We start from the raw sequence: 18,621 nt of genomic DNA on the forward strand, positions 1-18,621 counted from the left end.
TGGGAGGCCTCTGCACCCACCCCTCATATGTCTGGGCACTGCTGGGAGTAATATGCACCCACCCCTCATATGTCTGGGCACTGCTGGGCGTCCTCTACACCCACCCCTCATATGTCTGGGCACTGCTGGGAGGCCTCTGCAACCACCCCTCATATGTCTGGGAACTGCTGGGAGGGCTCTGCAACCACCCCTCATATGTCTGGGCACTGCTGGGAGTGATATGCATCCACCCCTCATATGTCTGGGCACTGCTGGTAGTCCTCTACACCCACCCCTCATATGTCTGGGCACTGCTGGGAGTCCTCTGCACCCACCCCTCATATGTCTGGGCACTGCTGGGAGTGATATGCACCCACCCCTCATATGTCTGGGCACTGCTGGGAGTTATCCACACCCACCCCTCATATGTCTGGGCACTGCTGGGAGGCCTCTGCACCCACCCCTCATATGTCTGGGCACTGCTGGGAGTCCACTGCACCCACCCCTCATATGTCTGGGCACTGCTGGGAGTGATATGCACCCACCCCTCATATGTCTGGGCACTGCTGGGAGGCCTCTGCACCCACCCACGCACCCCCTTGGAGCTGTACACTGCTGGCCAGGACCTAGACACACACATCAATTTGTAGGTAACATGCTGGGCCAGTCCTCTATGCGCACATTCCTGGCGTGTGTACGCCTCGTATCCAAATGTTCCTGCTGCCGTAACGGGGTATGTGTCCGTACGTGAGTACTCATGGGGCCGTAGGGGTACTCACCGTACCCACACATTCATGCGTGGCTACGGTCCGTACCTGAGGACTCATGGGGCCGTAGGGGTACGCACCGTACCCATGCATTCATGCGTGTGTACGGTCCATACCTGAGGACTCATGGGGCCGTAGGGGTACGCACCGTACCCACGCATTCATGCGTGGGTACGGTCTGTACCTGAGGACTCATGGGGCCGTAGGGGTACGCACCGTACCCACACATTCATGCGTGGGTACCGTCCGTACATGAGGACTCATGGGGCCGTAGGGGTACGCACCGTACCCATGCATTCATGCGTGGGTACCATCCGTACCACTGTTGTCATGGCGCCGTAGGGGTATGTGTGGTACGCACCGTACCCCTGCATGTTGTTCTCACCTTCTGCGGCGTGTGCATCGGGTGCGGTGCACCAGGTCGTAGGCCAAGAGGACCGGGATGACACGTACGATGGGGTTCATGGCTGTACGTCACGTACCGGGGCTCCGTGGCGTTGCCGTTCGCATCGGACTCTGCTTTTCCGGCTGTGTTTGGCTCCCATAAAAAAAGTGCCGTACAGAGCGACGTCGGTACGAATCGTACTTGCTGGGCCGGAAAACGCTGGTGAAATACGTACGGACGTCGCGTACAAGCATTTCCGGATCGGAATCTTGGGTATTTTTTTGCTGTACGGTCTTTTGTACGATTCGTACAGAAAAAGGCTTTCTGTACGAATCGTACTTCCTAGGTTGTGAAATGAGTTTACCTGGTACGAGTCGTACGGAGAAAACGCTCCGTACGACTATTCATAGGGCCTTTTTACAGGATCGGAATCGACCCCTAAGTAAGTATATATATTAAATATTATATGTATGTTTAATTAATGTTTTATTTAATTATATATATTACTTATTAATTTTAAACATTATAACATATTTTTAACTATGTTTATTTTATTTATAAGTATTATTTAGTTTATTTCACACTTTTTTTTAACTAAAAAAATCAATATTGTTAATAACGATATTTTTGACTTCGATATTTTTTTTCTGATATTTTTGTACTTACCATGTTGTAGATAGGATGTCGATATTCTTGACATCGATATTCTTGCTCCGATATTTTTGCAGGTCAATTGTTTGACCTTCGATATTTTGTCAGAGATCCGCTGGATTTAGCATTAACTAAGTAACCCTATTTATAACCTGCAACTACGAATAAAAGGTGTCCTAATTGTACTGGAGCATGTGAAGTAAACCTCAATCTACCAATGAAACACAAGCCTCATACTGTCTTAATTTATATACAAACTTTGTTAGCAACTAAAAGCTTGTGGCCTTATTTAGTGTTGAGAGTATATGATACTCTTTACAAAACGTGACCGTTACCACATCTGCCATATTACAAGTAGGCTATAATGCACTTGGAATATGAAGGGCAGGGCATTTGCCACGTTTGTAACATAGTATCCCAGCCGCCAAACTAAATAAGGACAGACGTCTCTTTCAACAACTGTTAGCATTTAAACATGAAATCTCTTACTGTCAGTCCATGACCAGTTTCAATAACCAGTTCCTGTGAGACAAACTGGTTCCTGTGGCTTGTGTGGCACAACAAAAGCATTTCGTGCAACAGTTACTGTCTCATAGCTTGACAATTAAGAGCCAATTGAAAGGTAAGAGTTCATTAATTTTGCTCTTGCAACTATGCCACTTTACTTTTCAACAGCTACTTGGGACTAGGCTTATGTAAAATAAAAACAATTTAATCTTTCAAGTTTCCATACATACATACATCTATTATTTTTTATAAATGTCTCCAGTCTCCCACTCATCTGCATATGCCAATGTATTTTAACTGATGAAGTCAACGTTTGCTGCAAAGGTTTTACTCAGGACTATGGGCTGAATCTGAACCTGGCTCAAGAGTTAGCTGAAAGTTATTTTTAGGTCAACTTAGCTTATTTGAGATGAACTTCATATTGTTGTCTGCCAATACCAATAAAATGACTGAAACTGTAGTTAGTGAGTTGGAAACACACTGGGGTTGATTTAAAGCTTGGAGGAATGGGACATCTGCTGTATACCGGTGAATGTACCAATCTGCGAAGCTCATTGTCCCTAGCTTATGTACCATGGGCCATTGAGGTTACAGTATGAGAAAGTCTGTCTGTTGTAAGACAGACCTTCTAACTTAGTTTGTCTGCCCAGGTCCACCATGCGAGGGCAGGAAAAATCAGCATTAATTCCTTTGTACAGGGAAAAATTAATTGCACTTCAGGGCATTGGTTTTTCATGATTACGTTACAAAACCTCATTTTGGAAGGTCTGGCAAATGCTATTCACTTACCTAGATTCTTGATTGTCTTTATTGCCAAACTAACCATGTCCATCACAAGTAAAATTGTGAAGGATGCATGTCTTGTAATAATTTTTGTTGAGTTTGTTGATTTTCTAGGAAAGAGTTTACTAAGTTGAGAGAAAATGAAGTGCTAAATTGTTCAATGCAAGATATTATCAGATTTCAATGCTTTGAAAAGCAAGGATCAAACAGCATTTTTCTGCCTGCTGTTGGGAATACTTTGCACAGTATAATTGGCTTCCTTATATTTTCAAAAATCTCATGGGAAGGGCTGTAGGTGGCATCAAAGCATTCAAAATTATTTTGTACCAATTAGCTTGGAGGCATTTAAAATGTATTCTGCTTTAATCAACCTCACCAAACTCTCATCACCTTCTTTTACCCCCAGCCACACCTTGCCAGTCACAGTTACAGTGTTTTGGTTGGGCCTGACAATGCAAATTATTGGTCAATGGAAAAAGAGCTTTAAGAAGTACTATGGAGACAGGGGCTTGGCCTTCACCCAAACTGTGACCATTGTGATTTGGCAGAAGGTGTGTGTTTCTGATGAAAATTAGTGTTTGAATTGCAGAGATGATGCCTAATGTGGTAGGCCTGAGTTGGCTATTGCACCATAACTAATAATAAAGGTTGGAAGCCTGATTGGTTCATTGGCAAACGTTATGTGAGATGCTTAGGTCTGATCTATTTAATGTGAAAAGATATGAGGAAGAGGGTAGGCCTGAATTATTTATTAGGAAAAGCAATATAGTTTTATTGGTATATTGTTATTTCCCCGTGTTAAGGATTGTATGCAAGCATTTTCTAACGCTGATCTGAATTTGAATGCAGTAAAAAAGGGCTATGGATGCATTGTGTAGCCCATGACCGAAAAGAGGAGGAACTGTTTTCACAATGTGAACAATTTTACAAATATTATAAGAAGGGTTTTACATGGAACTGCTTGCAAATACCATATACAGTGGTTTTGCATTTTGAACTCTCTGAGAAATACAGTAGGAAGAGGTTTCACGTTGTGAACTCCTTCCCAAACAACATAGGCATATTTGCATTGTGAATATTCTAGAAAATGATTAAATATTAAGAGATTTTAGCTGGTAGTGCAGCACAAAGATTGTCCACCCTTTACATGTCACAAATGTTGCAGACACTTGAGAAAGACACAGTATGAAAGTGCTCTCCGTACATGATTCATGTATTGTATAACAAATTAATGTAAGTGTTGCACTTGATATATATTAAAGAGTGCCTTCACTGTAGGATTAGAGAACTTATTTACACAACATGTCTTGTGTAAATAAGTATGCATAAGAATCATCTTCATTTACTAGAAAATGTGTTCCCCATAGAGATGAAATGGGACTTTCTAAATGCGGGTGCTACTTCATGTAAGTAAGATGTAACTAATTGACGGTGTGGTTAAAAATGTACTTTATGAATAAAGAAAACCACAGTCAAGACAGTGACACTGATCTTAGACCCAAATCAACCTTTTGTCCACCAACTCAGATGGTCCCTGTAGAAATACAAACCTTTGAGCAAGCAATCATGAAAGAGGTAGAAAATATGAGACCAACTACAAGACCTTTTGTGAATATCACACAACAAGAAAAGAGAGCAATGATGGAACTACGCAAGAATGAAGACCTAGTAATAAAACCAGCAGACAAAGGGGGAGCCATTGTCCTCCTGAGCAAGCAGGGATACAACAATCAATGCTTAGCACTACTTTCAGACACAACATTCTATCAAAAAATAACAGTAGATCCAACCAAAAGACTACAGAGAACAGTCGAACTCATGGTCGAGAAGGCTGAGACCAATCAATGGATCTCAAAACATGAAGCTGAATTTCTCAGAACAAAATCACCCAGAACTCCATATTTCTACTCATTCCTCAGCTACCTTAGCCAGGAAGAGCCTGCACTGGCTTCCAATCCAGCATAGGATCTCGTTCAAACTTTTGTGCCTGGTGTTTGGAGCCCTATTGGCTGGATCCTCTGATGCCTAAGGTTCCCTGCTAACCTGCTATACCCCAAGCAGGTGTCTCAGCTCCTCTGAGATGAATCTTCTGGTAGTTCCCCGTTTTAAGAAAGTCAGATGGGGCAGCAGGGCCTTTTCTAACGTGGCCCCTCGATTATGGAATGCCCTCCCCTCGGAGATTCACTAGCCCTTTTTTAAAAAGCGCTCAAAACGTGGTGTTTCATTAAGGCCTACCAGTAAGCAAGTCCATTTGATTTAACTAGCATTTTTGGGTTAGGCGCCTTGACGCCCATTGGGCTTAGTAGCGCATTATATATTGGATTTCATTTAATTTCATTTCATTACCCAAAACCCATAAGAACAAGTCACCCCCACCAGGACGTCCAATAGTCTCAGGGATTGGCTCTGTCCTTGAACCTCTCTCACAATTTGCAGACCAATTCCTGAGACCAATAGTACAGAAAACTATTTACTATATACAAGAGATCTCCTCAACCTGCTGGTAGATCAAACATATGATGAAAGAACAATGCTCTTGGTAGGACTCGACGTTGAGAGTCTGTATACAAGCTTACCACAACAAAAAAACCTAGACACTCTAGAGGACATTCTCTTTTCCCAAGATTGGCAATACAGAACCCCCAGGCACTTTGTATTAGAGTGTTGCAGGATGGCCCTCACTGAAAACTTTTTTGAATATGAGGGAACCCTATTTGCTCAATGTCACAGTACTTCAATGGGCAGCACATTCGCCCCTAGTGTAGCGGGACTATATGTCAGTGATTTTGAACGACAATGGATACAGAACCCCAACAACGCTTTCCTGACACGGATGAAATTCTGGCGCAGATACATAGATGACATCTTAATGATCTGGGAAGACTCTCAAGAAGCTCTACAAGAATTTCTAACATGGATCAACACAAGAGACGAATGTCTTAGATTCACATATTCATCAGACAACAGAAAAATAGACTTCCTTGACGTCACGATTTTTTCCGAAAACAATATACTACAAACCAAAACCTTCTACAAGCCAACAGCAAGAAACAGCATTTTATCTTACAACAGGTTCCACCCTCGACCCTTGAGGGAAAACTTACCTTACAGTCAGTTTCTACGACTAAAACAAAACTGCAGCAAGCTGACGGACTATAAGACACAAGCTAAAGCTTTAGAACACAAGCTAGAACTGAGGAATTACCCTGTGAAGACGATCAAGAAGTGCCAAAAAAGAGCAAGGAATCAGCCCAGAGAAAGTTTACTGGAATCTGTTCCATGAGAAGAACCAGCAGACCTATTGACTTGTGTCACAACATATTGCACATCCACAAATACTGTAAAGAAAATAATAAACAGAAACTGGAGAATTCTAACGTCCAATACCCTGAATTGGCCCAAACCACGCTTCGCCAATAAGCGAACACAGAATATTAAGGACCTTATTGTACACACAAGACCAATTCCTCCTACAAATAAAGGAACCTTGACAATACTTTGGAACCTCAGTCCCATAGTAGGACACCACCCTTGTGGCTCCTGTTCAGTCTGTAAACTCACTAAATCAACCAAAACACTACAACTCCTACCCAATCTCACATGGACGCTATGTCATCACACAAACTGCAATACAACACATGTAAATTACATGATTGTATGTCCCTGTGGCCTCAAATCCATAGGAATGACGTGCCGTAAAGTAAAACTTCTAATTTGTGAACACAGGAGCAACGTAACTTGCAAACGGGTAAAAACCAGGATGAGCAAACACTACATTGAGCATAATCATGATCCCGATGACCTCAAGTGGGTAATTCTTGAGTCTTTACAAACAAAATCACACAATGTAGAGAAGATTCTTTTGAAAAAGAACAACGTTGGATTTACCGCCTCCACACGGACACAGGGGACTGAACGATAATATCCCGTGGCATGTATTATCATGAACCATAAGATCCTACCCTCTGAGTCTTTCCTGTAAAAGAATCATGACTGATCATAGATGATTTTCTTACATAAATCACCTGAAAATAACAGAACCCCAAAGTAATAGACCAACACCTTCCATAACCCAAATGAAATCCTTACTGCTCTATCTTTCATACACAAACAATGAGCGAACCAGGAAGTTTGTCATAGTAGAAGACCAACACCTTTCATAACCCGAATGAAACTCTTTATTGAAATGTAAAATGACTTACATCCCATGCCCATTAAACACATCGTTCTCTCGCTCCAAAATATAAACAATATCGTAAACTTACATTGATTGCACCTTATTTTAATAATTTTTAACCGATGAAAGAAGTGTTGACCGCACTGTAGTCTTTCTACCATCAATAAAGAACATTGTGGCAATCAACCATGCCAACCAATACTATCAATAGTCCTTCTTCCCTTTTTATCATTACTGGGGATAAAAACGAACCATGAACGGCCCCTGCATCATCCGGAGCACCGTGTACAGAGCCAGCACAAGTGAATTACTGTGTAGGAACCGGTGAGAGATACGAACAAACCTTCCAGCAAACCTTCCTGCCGTCACCTGCGTACCAAGTAAGATGCCTCTTAACAAATGTATTTCTTCCCCGAATAGAATCGGTATTCTGAGGCTCACCGGCGACTCCAAGAAGCATTACTATAACGCTCATAAGGTAAAGGCCGCCGCTAAAGTTTCCTCAAACTAGAGTACCTACATAAACAACTGCTTTTCTCTAGTTTTTACATCACGCATACTTTCTTTGCTAATAACGCACAGCGCATATATTTGAGTCTTTAATCCCTACACTCCTTTGCCGCAGGAAAACTCCGGACTCCTTATGAACCACATACGCCAATTGAGTCCTCTCAGATAAACGGCTTTGACCCTGAGTGCAATGATTGCTTTCAAAATGTACAACAGTCAGTCACACACGCACACAATGACCTTCCCTTCGTAACAAAGATATAAAGAATTTGGTACACGTCCTACAAGTGAGACAGCGCATTTACTAAGCCCACCATTGCCTCACTGTCCTGAGTAATTGACTATCATGTTTACAAAATATAAAGACACGAGAAAAGAATTTTCTATCAACAGCCCTGGGCACTAATGTCAATCTAGCAGCCCCTTCCTTATCTTGTTTACTTGAGATAACGTGATGTATACTCCTTAAAACTTGAATCAATCCATAATGTTTCCCTACCTTTTTTTGTATTTATTCAAACGCATAACTTATGCCAAGAACTCATACCCAATGTGGTAAACTGAGTAATTCTGTTTCCGGAGTCTCCTCCTGAAACTATCAATGTATTAAGTTTCATGTACAACTGCACCTTTCTTTCTTTTTCTTTTAAGGTACAGATACTATTGGTCTGACCTTACAATACAAGAGTGGTGAGTACACCTCTCACTGCAGAGCCCAAAGGGGCCCTGCTTACTAAACCTCGGTCCTTACGAAAGCCCCTAGAGTTCCCAGGGGGCTGAAACATGTTGACCCTAACAGTGTGTTAGATCAGTAACTCGATCTTAGAAACGCACGATTCTCATTTTCAACCTCCCACATCACTGCCTCCCTAATAAATCATTGAGGACACAAGTGATATAGGGATTTTAATCATTTCACGAGAGCACGAGCATCTTTTTTACCCTTATTTCTGACCACTACTGACAGTACCAGCAGGTGTTCCTCCAGGTGGAGGTCAGCATATTTACAAAGAAAAAGACCCAATGATGATGCTGAAACAGTACACAAAGGCGGAGAATCAAGATATACCGCCACCAGCCTGTGTACATGTATGAGGGTTTTTTTATGACGGACACAAATGAAAGACCCTGGTTACACAGGACAAGTGCTCCATTCTCCACTCCCCTTGATTAATAAAAATGTACTTACACATGTAAAATGTGATCTAGCCAAAAATGATTACTAATGTGTGTAATGTGTGCATAAAAAATTCATTTTTTTGATTTCATTGTAGTTCTCATTTATAGTTGGGACCAAATTTTGTGATGACTTATGGCGTATTGCATGTAGTGTGAAACTTAATGCATTTGAAACGCATATTCATTTATGTTTAAATGTGCGCATTCATATTACATGTGCACTATTTTTGCAAGTATTCACATGCAGTGATAGGGGAATTAGGAGTCTGAGAAAAGGACCTTGATAAAAGGTACTTAGAGAAACAGAGTGCCACTGAATGAGTCATTGTTCAAATGTTACAACCTACAGGTGTTTGGCAGAAAGATGAACTTACCATGTCCTGTGTTGGACAAAATGAGAATGTGGCAGTCTGCAGCATGATGATTCATAGATTTTCATAGAACCCTGTTGGTGTGATCAAGGGGGTGTTGCCAAATGGACTTTATACATTATATTATACTGTACCCTTTGGACTGTGACGCAGATCTCTTTTCTGGTGTGACCCATATCACTTTACGGACACATTGCAGATCCCTGCGGACACCTTTCCTTGAGGCATTTCTTCCTTGAGACAGTGCTAGCATTCTGGACTTTGAGAGATTTCATGCCTCAATGCAGTGTCATAACAAGGGGGTGGCGGAGGGAGTGGTCTGCCCCAGGCGGCATGAGTTTTGGGGGCGGTGGCCTCCCCCCAGCTCTTACCTGCCAATTCGGGGCAGCAATCTCCTGCCCCCCAAGTCTTTAGTGCAGCCGTCGATGGGTCGGCCATAAGCCGAGAAAACCACCAGCACCGCCAGCACCCCCAACCCTCCCCACTCCTCAATTCGGCCGCCGTAGCGCTGCACAAGCAGGGACCCCCCCAGGCGGTCTAAGGGCTAGCTACGCCACTGCCTCAATGCTTTCTCTGATTTCGGCTTAAGTGTGTCTTAGGCTGACACACTTACACTTGACTCATAGAAGCGTCTGAGAAGCTTACGCTTTCCAATTTTGAATTCTAGATTACTTATGTATAGGAGAGAGAACCTTAGATTGTTTTCTGAGAACCAGATGTTGATGGTATTCCTCTGTATAGCAGTTACAGAACTGCTTGTCTGTTTTATACTAATTCACCTTAATTTATTTCGCAAACTGGGTGTCTCTGTGGCTATTTTGTACCTCTACAGCATAGGGCTGAGAGTAGGGTATTTGAATTTGATTATTAACTTGTATTAAAACCTTTTGAACTTGGCTACCAATTCCTCGTCCTCATTGTGCAGCCAAATGGTTTGCTCTCTTAATTGAAATTTTGGTTGACTGTTAATACTAACTCCCATCACCTCTCAGTTGGATAAAAAGGTACATCAGATGCCCAATGGTAAGCAAATGGGCCCAGAAAACACTGGATCACATGTGATCTCTGAGAAATTAAATTGAAAGGTGTTTTACACTGTGAATTCCTCAAATAAAATTTGACAAAACCAATAGCATGGCATGTTGCAATGTAAACCCTCTGTTAAACAATAAAGGAAAGGGCTTTATATTTCAAACAATGAGCCAAATAAAATAGGAATTGTTTTTACAATGTGAGCTCTCTTACATATGCGATAGGAAGGGGTTTAGCACATATATCAATTTTAAGGTACAGCCACAGGAAATGCTTGAATTCTCCAGATGTAAGGGTAATGTTCAAGTCAATGGATACTTTGGCTCTGTCTAAACTGTTTAATGGACCTTTTTAGGCAGATCTAACATGGCCATGTTTATGTCCAAATTAAAGTCAACAGGCTTGTTTTGCTGATTATTAATGTGGTGACAAAGATGATAGGCTCACATTGTACACGACTTCACAAGGCCTGTAGATTTAACATTTGATTGTGAAAAGCCTCATAATTTTAAGAAGGCCCATATACGACCATTGTTATTTTTTTGCAATTAGACCTTGCTGATGTGCTTATTGTCTCAAGGTAACTAACAGATGATGGGAGCAGACTATACTAATAGGATAACTGGACCTGTGAATTTTAGTTTTTAGGAAATGTGATTTGTACTCTGGTTTATTTGCAAGCCCCCAGCAGCATGTTTTACAATTTTAATTCCACTAGAAATGTTAAAAACATTTATCATTTTCATTATAGTATTTACTTGTGTGTGCTTTATAGATGTTTTCAGTTATAAAGAAAGTCTCTAGTTGAACAAAAGTAGGCCTGAAAAAACATGTGCAAATTCTATCTTTCTGGGCCAAAGCAAAATAGCTGCCTATCAGTAAACACACTCTACCTCATTTGGAAACCACACACCTAAGCTGACACACATGCCTAATTGGTCTGTTCACATCTGTGATTCAGCAAATACTTTAGCCTTGCCACAGCCCAAAGGAAAAAGAAGAACCTTGGAGGGAAAGAACTTTCCACAGCGGTAATACATGATGCAACTCTCTCCCCCGCCTGGAAAGATACCACATCCATCAAGATCTTTAAATGCAAGCTGAAAACACAGTTAATGCAAAGCATCTCTCTGGATATATATTAACCTCTCCTTATCTTTCAGTTATCTTATGCCTTGGGAAATGTATGTCAAGTTCAGCAGCCACCTCTTACAATCTGTAAGCTTCATCTTCTTTCTACTTTTTCACTTCATCGGTCTCTCATAACCTTTATTTGTGGTCATGTTTATTGATTTTCATGCTGAAACCAACAGACCTGTTCCATTGATCATTAAATGTGGTGTAAAGACAGAAACTCTCTCATTTTACATTTTTAAAACCTCGACTTAGCATCTAGGAGTAACCTTTTTTACCACTAGTATCTTATTATGTTTTAGTTGCATAGGTGTCAACTATGGAACCAGAGTTCCGTGACAGAACATATAGCAGCAACGTTTTACACAGCATTACATGGTCTGTAATGAACCAATCACTATGCAATAAAACAATTATTGACCAGTTGTACACTGATATGAATAACAGTAAACAGAGAAGCAAACATTTCCCTCCACTGAACTTCGAGCCTTCCACAGCAGTTGATGTGTACAACATATATAATCACTCTACAAGTAGCTCCTCCTAATTTAGTGAAGTGTTGATTTCCTACCTAAAAGTCTCTGTGCAGCAATGTCTCTCTGGTGAGTATCATTTAACGTCTGAAGGAGCCCTGTCAATATCCTGCTCTGTGACTTCAATTATAGTGAAATTAAATTCAAGGCTTTCAATCTGTTATGACATGGATGGGGCTCCTTCAGATACATAAGAAAGCAACTATGCCACCCTGTTCTGAAATCGAGTATCCTCTCAGTCATATTGTTATCAAGTTTCTCAAAGGCTATAGGATTCACTGATATGCATACCAATCGGTAATGGGTGGTGCTGCCACTCTAGTTTTACAAACAACAACATTTTCAAGAGCAAAGAGTTTAATGAAATAACTGTATGAATATTAAAAAACTGTATGAATACTATGTGTATTGCAAATATACCTTTAAAAAGAATGTAATACAATTTTCATGTGTGTGTCTGAAAAATGTATTTATTTAATACATTTTCCGATCAATTCAGTTTTTCCGATTTGACCTCTTATCTGTTGTGATTGGCTCAGAGGGGGTTTGTATAAATAATTCTTGGAGGAGTTGATTAATTTAGCCCTCCCGAATTCAGATCAATCCTTTTGTCCTTTGTAACCCTTGGGGCAAAGATGCTGCTGAGACGGGGGGACCTGAAGAAAGGAATCCATGTCAAACTCTGAAGGGAAGAACCGGAAAGGGGTGTGTATGTTCCCCAAATCCTCCGTTCGCACCAACTTGAAGCTAGTGGTCTTACCGCCGTGGTCAGTTCGTCAGAAAGTCAACTGGTAATACGGACAGTAAACTCCTCTGTACCGCCCTATGGCAGCTGCTTTTCCTCAACCGCTACCCCGGCAGTGTGCAGTGTTCAGGTAGTGTCGACGGTTCAGCTGCTGTCTTTGCAGTAGCATCCATCCAAGTAGTAATGCCACAGTCAGACCACTGAGCTCACGGCAGTTAGACTGCGTATACGATCAAAACTCATAATAAGGCCCTTTGAATGATGCAGAAGACACTTGCTGGAACCTTTTCAGAGCAACTCAGCTCTCTTTACTTTCACATGCTTTGGTCCTCTTATCATGCATTTTTTGATGTGCTAATGTTGCCGCCGCCAGAGGCAGACTTTCTTTCTGGGTTCTTGCTCCTATTCCAGGACCCGCAGGTAAAATACTCTGCCCAAGTGAGTGCACGGTAAGGAGTGTGAAAGTGGAGGGTGCAGCACATTGGATTTGCCAATGCTTGTTTAGTTACACTTTGGAACCTAGGAAAGACTTGTGAGTAGCATGATGTTTTCTTGTTAAAAAAAGGCATACACTGACCTGAAGGAGAAGGGCAGATGTCCAAATCTGCAAGTACGTCTGTAGAGCTACAGTTTTGGGAGTAAATATAATAGTGCCCAACTTAGTAAGAGTCAGTTGACCATCCTCGCACAAAAGAGGAGTTTTGCAGGACAGGAAAGATTACCCTTTGGCAAAAATATGAGCTAGTGCTGCCTTGTGTGACATTAATACTTGAGATACACACTCGAGTATAAATGTCAATGGGATCACAAACGTGCAAATGTAAGCTGCGTAAAATGTGTCACTTCTTGCCAACTACATTATGCGTAGGAATATTATATGTTATTCTGTATGTCCCATGCTTACTTCTGGTTTCAACTGCTAATAGCCCCTGGCTCTTTCCCCCTTATTCTAGATTATAGGGGGTTTGCATTTCTTTACTTACCAATTGTGCATTGCGCTTGCAGAAGCTTTTAGATGCAAAATGTATTTTATTGAATCGAAAACTGATCAATTCTTCTGTATACACCTGATCTGCATCTCAAACTAATGCTTAGTGGTGTGTGAGCACCTGCATTCAATCATGGTAAATTGGGGTATCGATCTTTTTTGTGACTATTGCCAATATTGTCAGTTCAGGGGCAGATCTACAAACAAGTGAAGCAATGCTGCATTCTGTGACAGTTAGAGGGCAGGAATGGGGCTGGTGTACTGAGTGCAGCCTAGCACCAATGCAGGCACCCTTGTGCTATAGTGCAAGGGTGCCTGCTTTACAGCCAGGATTGTTTTTTGTCATCACCTTTGCACACAAAGACAATCCACTGCTGCTTTTTCCTCTATCTATCTGTGCTGCATAATGCAGCACATGTACAGTGAGAAACAACTGAGGAGAAATAAACATATTTCTCCTTGTTAAGCCTCACCTGGGAAGGCGTAGCATCTTGACGCATTGCAAGGTTCACTAGTCTTAATAAATCTGGGAATGCGCCAAAATGCCTGAGTGGAAGCATGGACACACCCACCCTTAACCTATGGAACTCCTTCTCAGGGCAGAGAAACACAAGCCAGGCTTTCCGAATGTTGGTGTACAGCCCAACCAGCAGCTCTGGAGTCTTATATGCAGTCCAGTGATGCCCACAGGAACCTCATTGATTCATCATTTCTAGCAGTTTCTGTAATTACTGATCTAGGGATAGGATGATCCTTCCTTCACCCATGGGTTGTACTGGTCCCCATTTCCCTGGAAGAGTTACAGCTGCTCACTCCATGCAAAGCCCATCTTCTACCCACATCCTTCTCCACTTTAACCCATGGAACCTGTGAGCAGTACCGGGAGGTGCCATTTCTATTTTTATATGGTATTTAACTTGTGCCTAGTTCCCCATATCACATGATGAGCATTGCTACTTCAGGGGCTCATAAACGTAAGTAATGTAATGTGTTGCACTGTCTGTGTCTGTATCTGGGGTGCACCACACCATAAACAAGCATAGAGAATGATAGTATTCATCCCCTTCTTTCTATCACCATTTACTATTTACTTTCATATCTGAAATGCTGAAAAGGTTTATAGAGTAACTCGAACAGCAGTTGGTTGGATGATGTCATCAGTGATGTTATCAATGATGTAATTTGAAATGTCATTAATGATGTTATTAATGATTTCACTGAACATGTCATAAGTGAAGTCCTATGAGAGGTCAAAAGTAGCGCATGCCGGTAACACAAGTTATAGTTAGCTCAGTAATCTAAAACTGTGAATTTCATTTTTTTTGTTTAAAATATTTTTTATATTATAACAAGGCTTAACTAAAAGTTCAGTTTAACCTTTGTTTTTTTCAGTGAGTATTAAATAGCAGTATACAAGAAATAACATTCAACATCCTGTGATTCTGGGCGAATCACTTATCACCCTGTGCCTAAAAAAAAAAAGTGAATGTGTTCATCTGTAACGAAACTGGTGCTCCTGTAAAGCGCTCTGAAACCTGATATCTCGGGTAACAGTTAGGATGATTTGCATAAGCATAACAGTAGAAACAATAATACAGACAAAATGTTGAAACGTTCACATGTAACAAGGCGGCCACAGGCAAACAAACAATTTTGTTTTCTCAGATTGGATACTCTCCATGACTGGGGCATATTTTCCTTATACAGCTTTGATCATTGAGTGAAGTTTTTGTAATACTTTAGTCTCATCAACAAATTGTGTATTTATTTTTGACAGCAGTTTAAGTGATAAACATACCATTCAGATACCATTAAATGATTGTCATTTTAATGTAGATGGAACTATTTGAGAGAATTTTTAAATGTTTGATAATAAATATCACTCAACGAAAATTGTAAAAAAGAAAACATTGTTAATTTTATGGACTATAATAAAATTAATTATTAAAAAAAGCATGTGGTTTACTGTGTGGACTATAATAAATGTAATTATAAAAAATAAAGCTTGTGGTTCAATGCATGGGCTAGAATACAATTAATATTTTTAATTGGAAATGAATGAATGAATCTTCTTGTGTACAAACATACCTCAAAGTCGACATCGCCTAAACAGCCGCATGTTACACAGGGGCCAATAATTCTTAAGACATCTTCCTTTCTTTCATTTTGAATTGTGAATTTTGGCTGATAGGGGTTCCAATTTTGAATAATGAAGCCAACAGTTGAACCAGGAGGGGCTTGCACTTCTAGCTATCAGAAAAAGCAGAATAATATAATTCAGTCCATAGAAAATTGAAATCAATTGCCAAGAACATTAAATACTCTAATGAAATCATTACACATAGCAATAGACATTGGCTTCACTGAACGCACTGCACCTAATCAGTTGTCAGGTGGGTGCTCTCTTTGGTGTTTGAAGAAAACAAAAAAGATCCTGGTTTGGAGGCAAGTTCCTCCCTTATCATGGATGGGGAGATTTGCATTTTCACACTCTGCATGGTGGTCCTGGGTAAGGAAAATGATTGACATTCACATGTTTAAAGGGAGGGGCAAACATCATTGAGATCTGGTGACCCAGTGTCAGATGGGTCAAGTGTGTATACTGGTGGCATCAGCTGATAAAAACCCAGAGCTTACCCCAACTCAAACAGCTGGGGTATTATGAGTTTGGCAGGGCAGGAGCACCACTGGAAATGAGCTGTGCTCCTGTTAGCCCTCTTCCAAACTTTTAGCAATCTTCAGAGCCATGCTCAGTGACTGGTCTTTGAGAGGCAAAGGACAAACATATTTAATGCGAAATAATCAGATTTAAAAGCTTTGAGGGGACACCTCGAAACGTGTCGACCCAATACTAGGGACTCTATACTCATTGTTGTTAGACTTTCCCTATTATTAACCCCTGATTTTAGTCATACCGACTAGGGGCTGGAATAAAATATTAGCCCACTAATTAGGTATGTTTAACTTTTTGTTTTTCCACTCCACTTTCACTGCTCTATACATTTTCCACAACTTAGGGCTCCTGCCAAGTTCCGTAAGTCGCAGAACGCCTCAAACTGCAGGAGATTGAGAGGAGCCCAATGATGAAGCATGCCACCTAGGGGAAACCCTGGTGTGTGTGGGGACTCTAGAAAATAACTTTTCCTTCTGGAAAGAGGATTTTCCTTCATGTTTAGTGAAGACCCTGTTCTTCCCCACTGTTCAGTTTTTATTCTGGTATTCCAGATTTTGAGAAACTTCATTCAGTTAGGAGGGTGAACCTAACCTCAACCTCTATCTCCCCCCATCTTTTGATTACAACAGTAGAACCTTTATCCCGTGGCATCCCAGAGATTAGTTCACCATTGTTCTGTGCTTGTTTGATAGTTTTAAAGATTTTAAAGCTATCAAACAAGCACACAGCTGTGATGAACCTGTCTCTGTAGTGGAGCGGGCGGTTGCAGCTGTAGGAGAGTAGGATCTGCTTCACATGTTTACCACCACTTTTTGCTAGTGTTTCACTATTTTTTTACTTTAATCTGGCTGGGACCCTGCTAATCAGGGCCCCAGTCTAGCTGCTCCCTCTCTAAAATGATTCCATGTACTTTAGGTACAGTGCAGATTGGAACTGAGGTGCCCTTATAAGCCCCTAGTATATGGTATACTATGTATCCAGGGCATAGGTTCCCCAGAGGCTTACCAGGGGCTGACGCATGTATTATGCCACCCCTGGAAAGCCACCCAAAATGACACCACAGGTCTGCTACTGCAGCCTGGGTAACGTGGTGCATTCACCCCTTACTGAGATATAGGTTCACTATATCTCACCCTATATACATACATATAAACCTATAAGTCACTCCTATGGCAGGCCTTATCACTCCTGAAGGCACAGTGCTTGGTTCTTATGTGAGAGGGTGCCCCTGCATGAGCAGAGCCCCTCTGCAGCGTTCGGAGACCCTTCTCTGATGCTGTTTGTAGTGCGGCCTGACCATATACTCTTAAGTGCATTATAACCAAAGGGTAAATGCTAACTTTGGACTGGCTGCACGGAAACATGTCGTGTTTGGCATCAAACACCTTGGAATCATACCCCCACACCAGTAACTGGTGTCGGAGTATGATCCCACCCTTCTAGAGGGAGAGACATGACAGCACTGGTATACCCGGTAGAAACTTAATGGAGCCCTGGCATCACAAAATGGATGCTGCAGCCACAGACACGGGTCTGGCCTCCTGCTGCTGACTGAAACTCCAGCAGGGGAGGCCTGGACAATAGGTTTTCTGTCACAGGGAGGGGAACCCACCTCCCAGACAGGCTTATGTGTATTGGGGCTGGGTGGGAGCACTCTCTGAGTGCTTTGAAGTCCTGCACTGGGGCCACATTTGGTGTCCCTGTGCATAGTCCAGCTCAAACCGGTTCAGGGGCTTCCAGCCCCTGCTCTGGTGTGAAACTGGACAACGGAAATGGGTGTAGCCACCCCTCTTTCCAAACCCTCCCATAGGTGGGTTCCCAGAGTATGTCCAACCTCCTACCTTAGTATAAGTATGGGACCCCTGTCCTTAGGACTTTAGATTACTCTGGACAAAACTCTGACGCTGAATCCTGGACCTTCAACGCTCTGCTCAAGACCAGAGGACTGAAAAAATCTCCCTTGGGGTCAAGGAGTGACTCCCCTGCTTGGCAGGCACCAACAAAGCAATTTGCCAGTCTGCATCATCGAAGCTCCCGCCGGACTCCAAAGTATTTGCAGCCCAGGAAGAGGATTTCCAGACATCTCAGAAGCCGACCCGAGTCCCCAGCAAAGCTGAGACCTGCAGCCCTCGTGAGTAGCGTGGAACCGGAACTCCTGGTCACCATGCATTTCTGCAAGTGCATTGACTTCTTGACGTCTCTTGAA

The 18,621-nt window shown here is 41.9% G+C and overlaps 1 protein-coding gene across 1 annotated transcript in view; it reads right to left on the reverse strand.

Annotated features, from left to right (window-relative positions):
* LOC146785774 (phospholipid scramblase family member 5-like) overlaps positions 1–18,621 on the reverse strand; it is a 197,875-nt gene that overhangs the window by 56,119 nt on the left and 123,135 nt on the right. The window contains exon 5 of the mRNA XM_085633635.1: positions 15,830–15,991. Coding sequence (XP_085489761.1) covers positions 15,830–15,991 — 162 coding nt within the window. The remainder of the gene's footprint in view (positions 1–15,829; positions 15,992–18,621) is intronic.

This window comes from Triturus cristatus, chromosome 11 (genome assembly GCF_964204655.1).
Source record: "Triturus cristatus chromosome 11, aTriCri1.1, whole genome shotgun sequence".
Classification (NCBI taxonomy): Eukaryota; Metazoa; Chordata; class Amphibia; order Caudata; family Salamandridae; genus Triturus; species Triturus cristatus.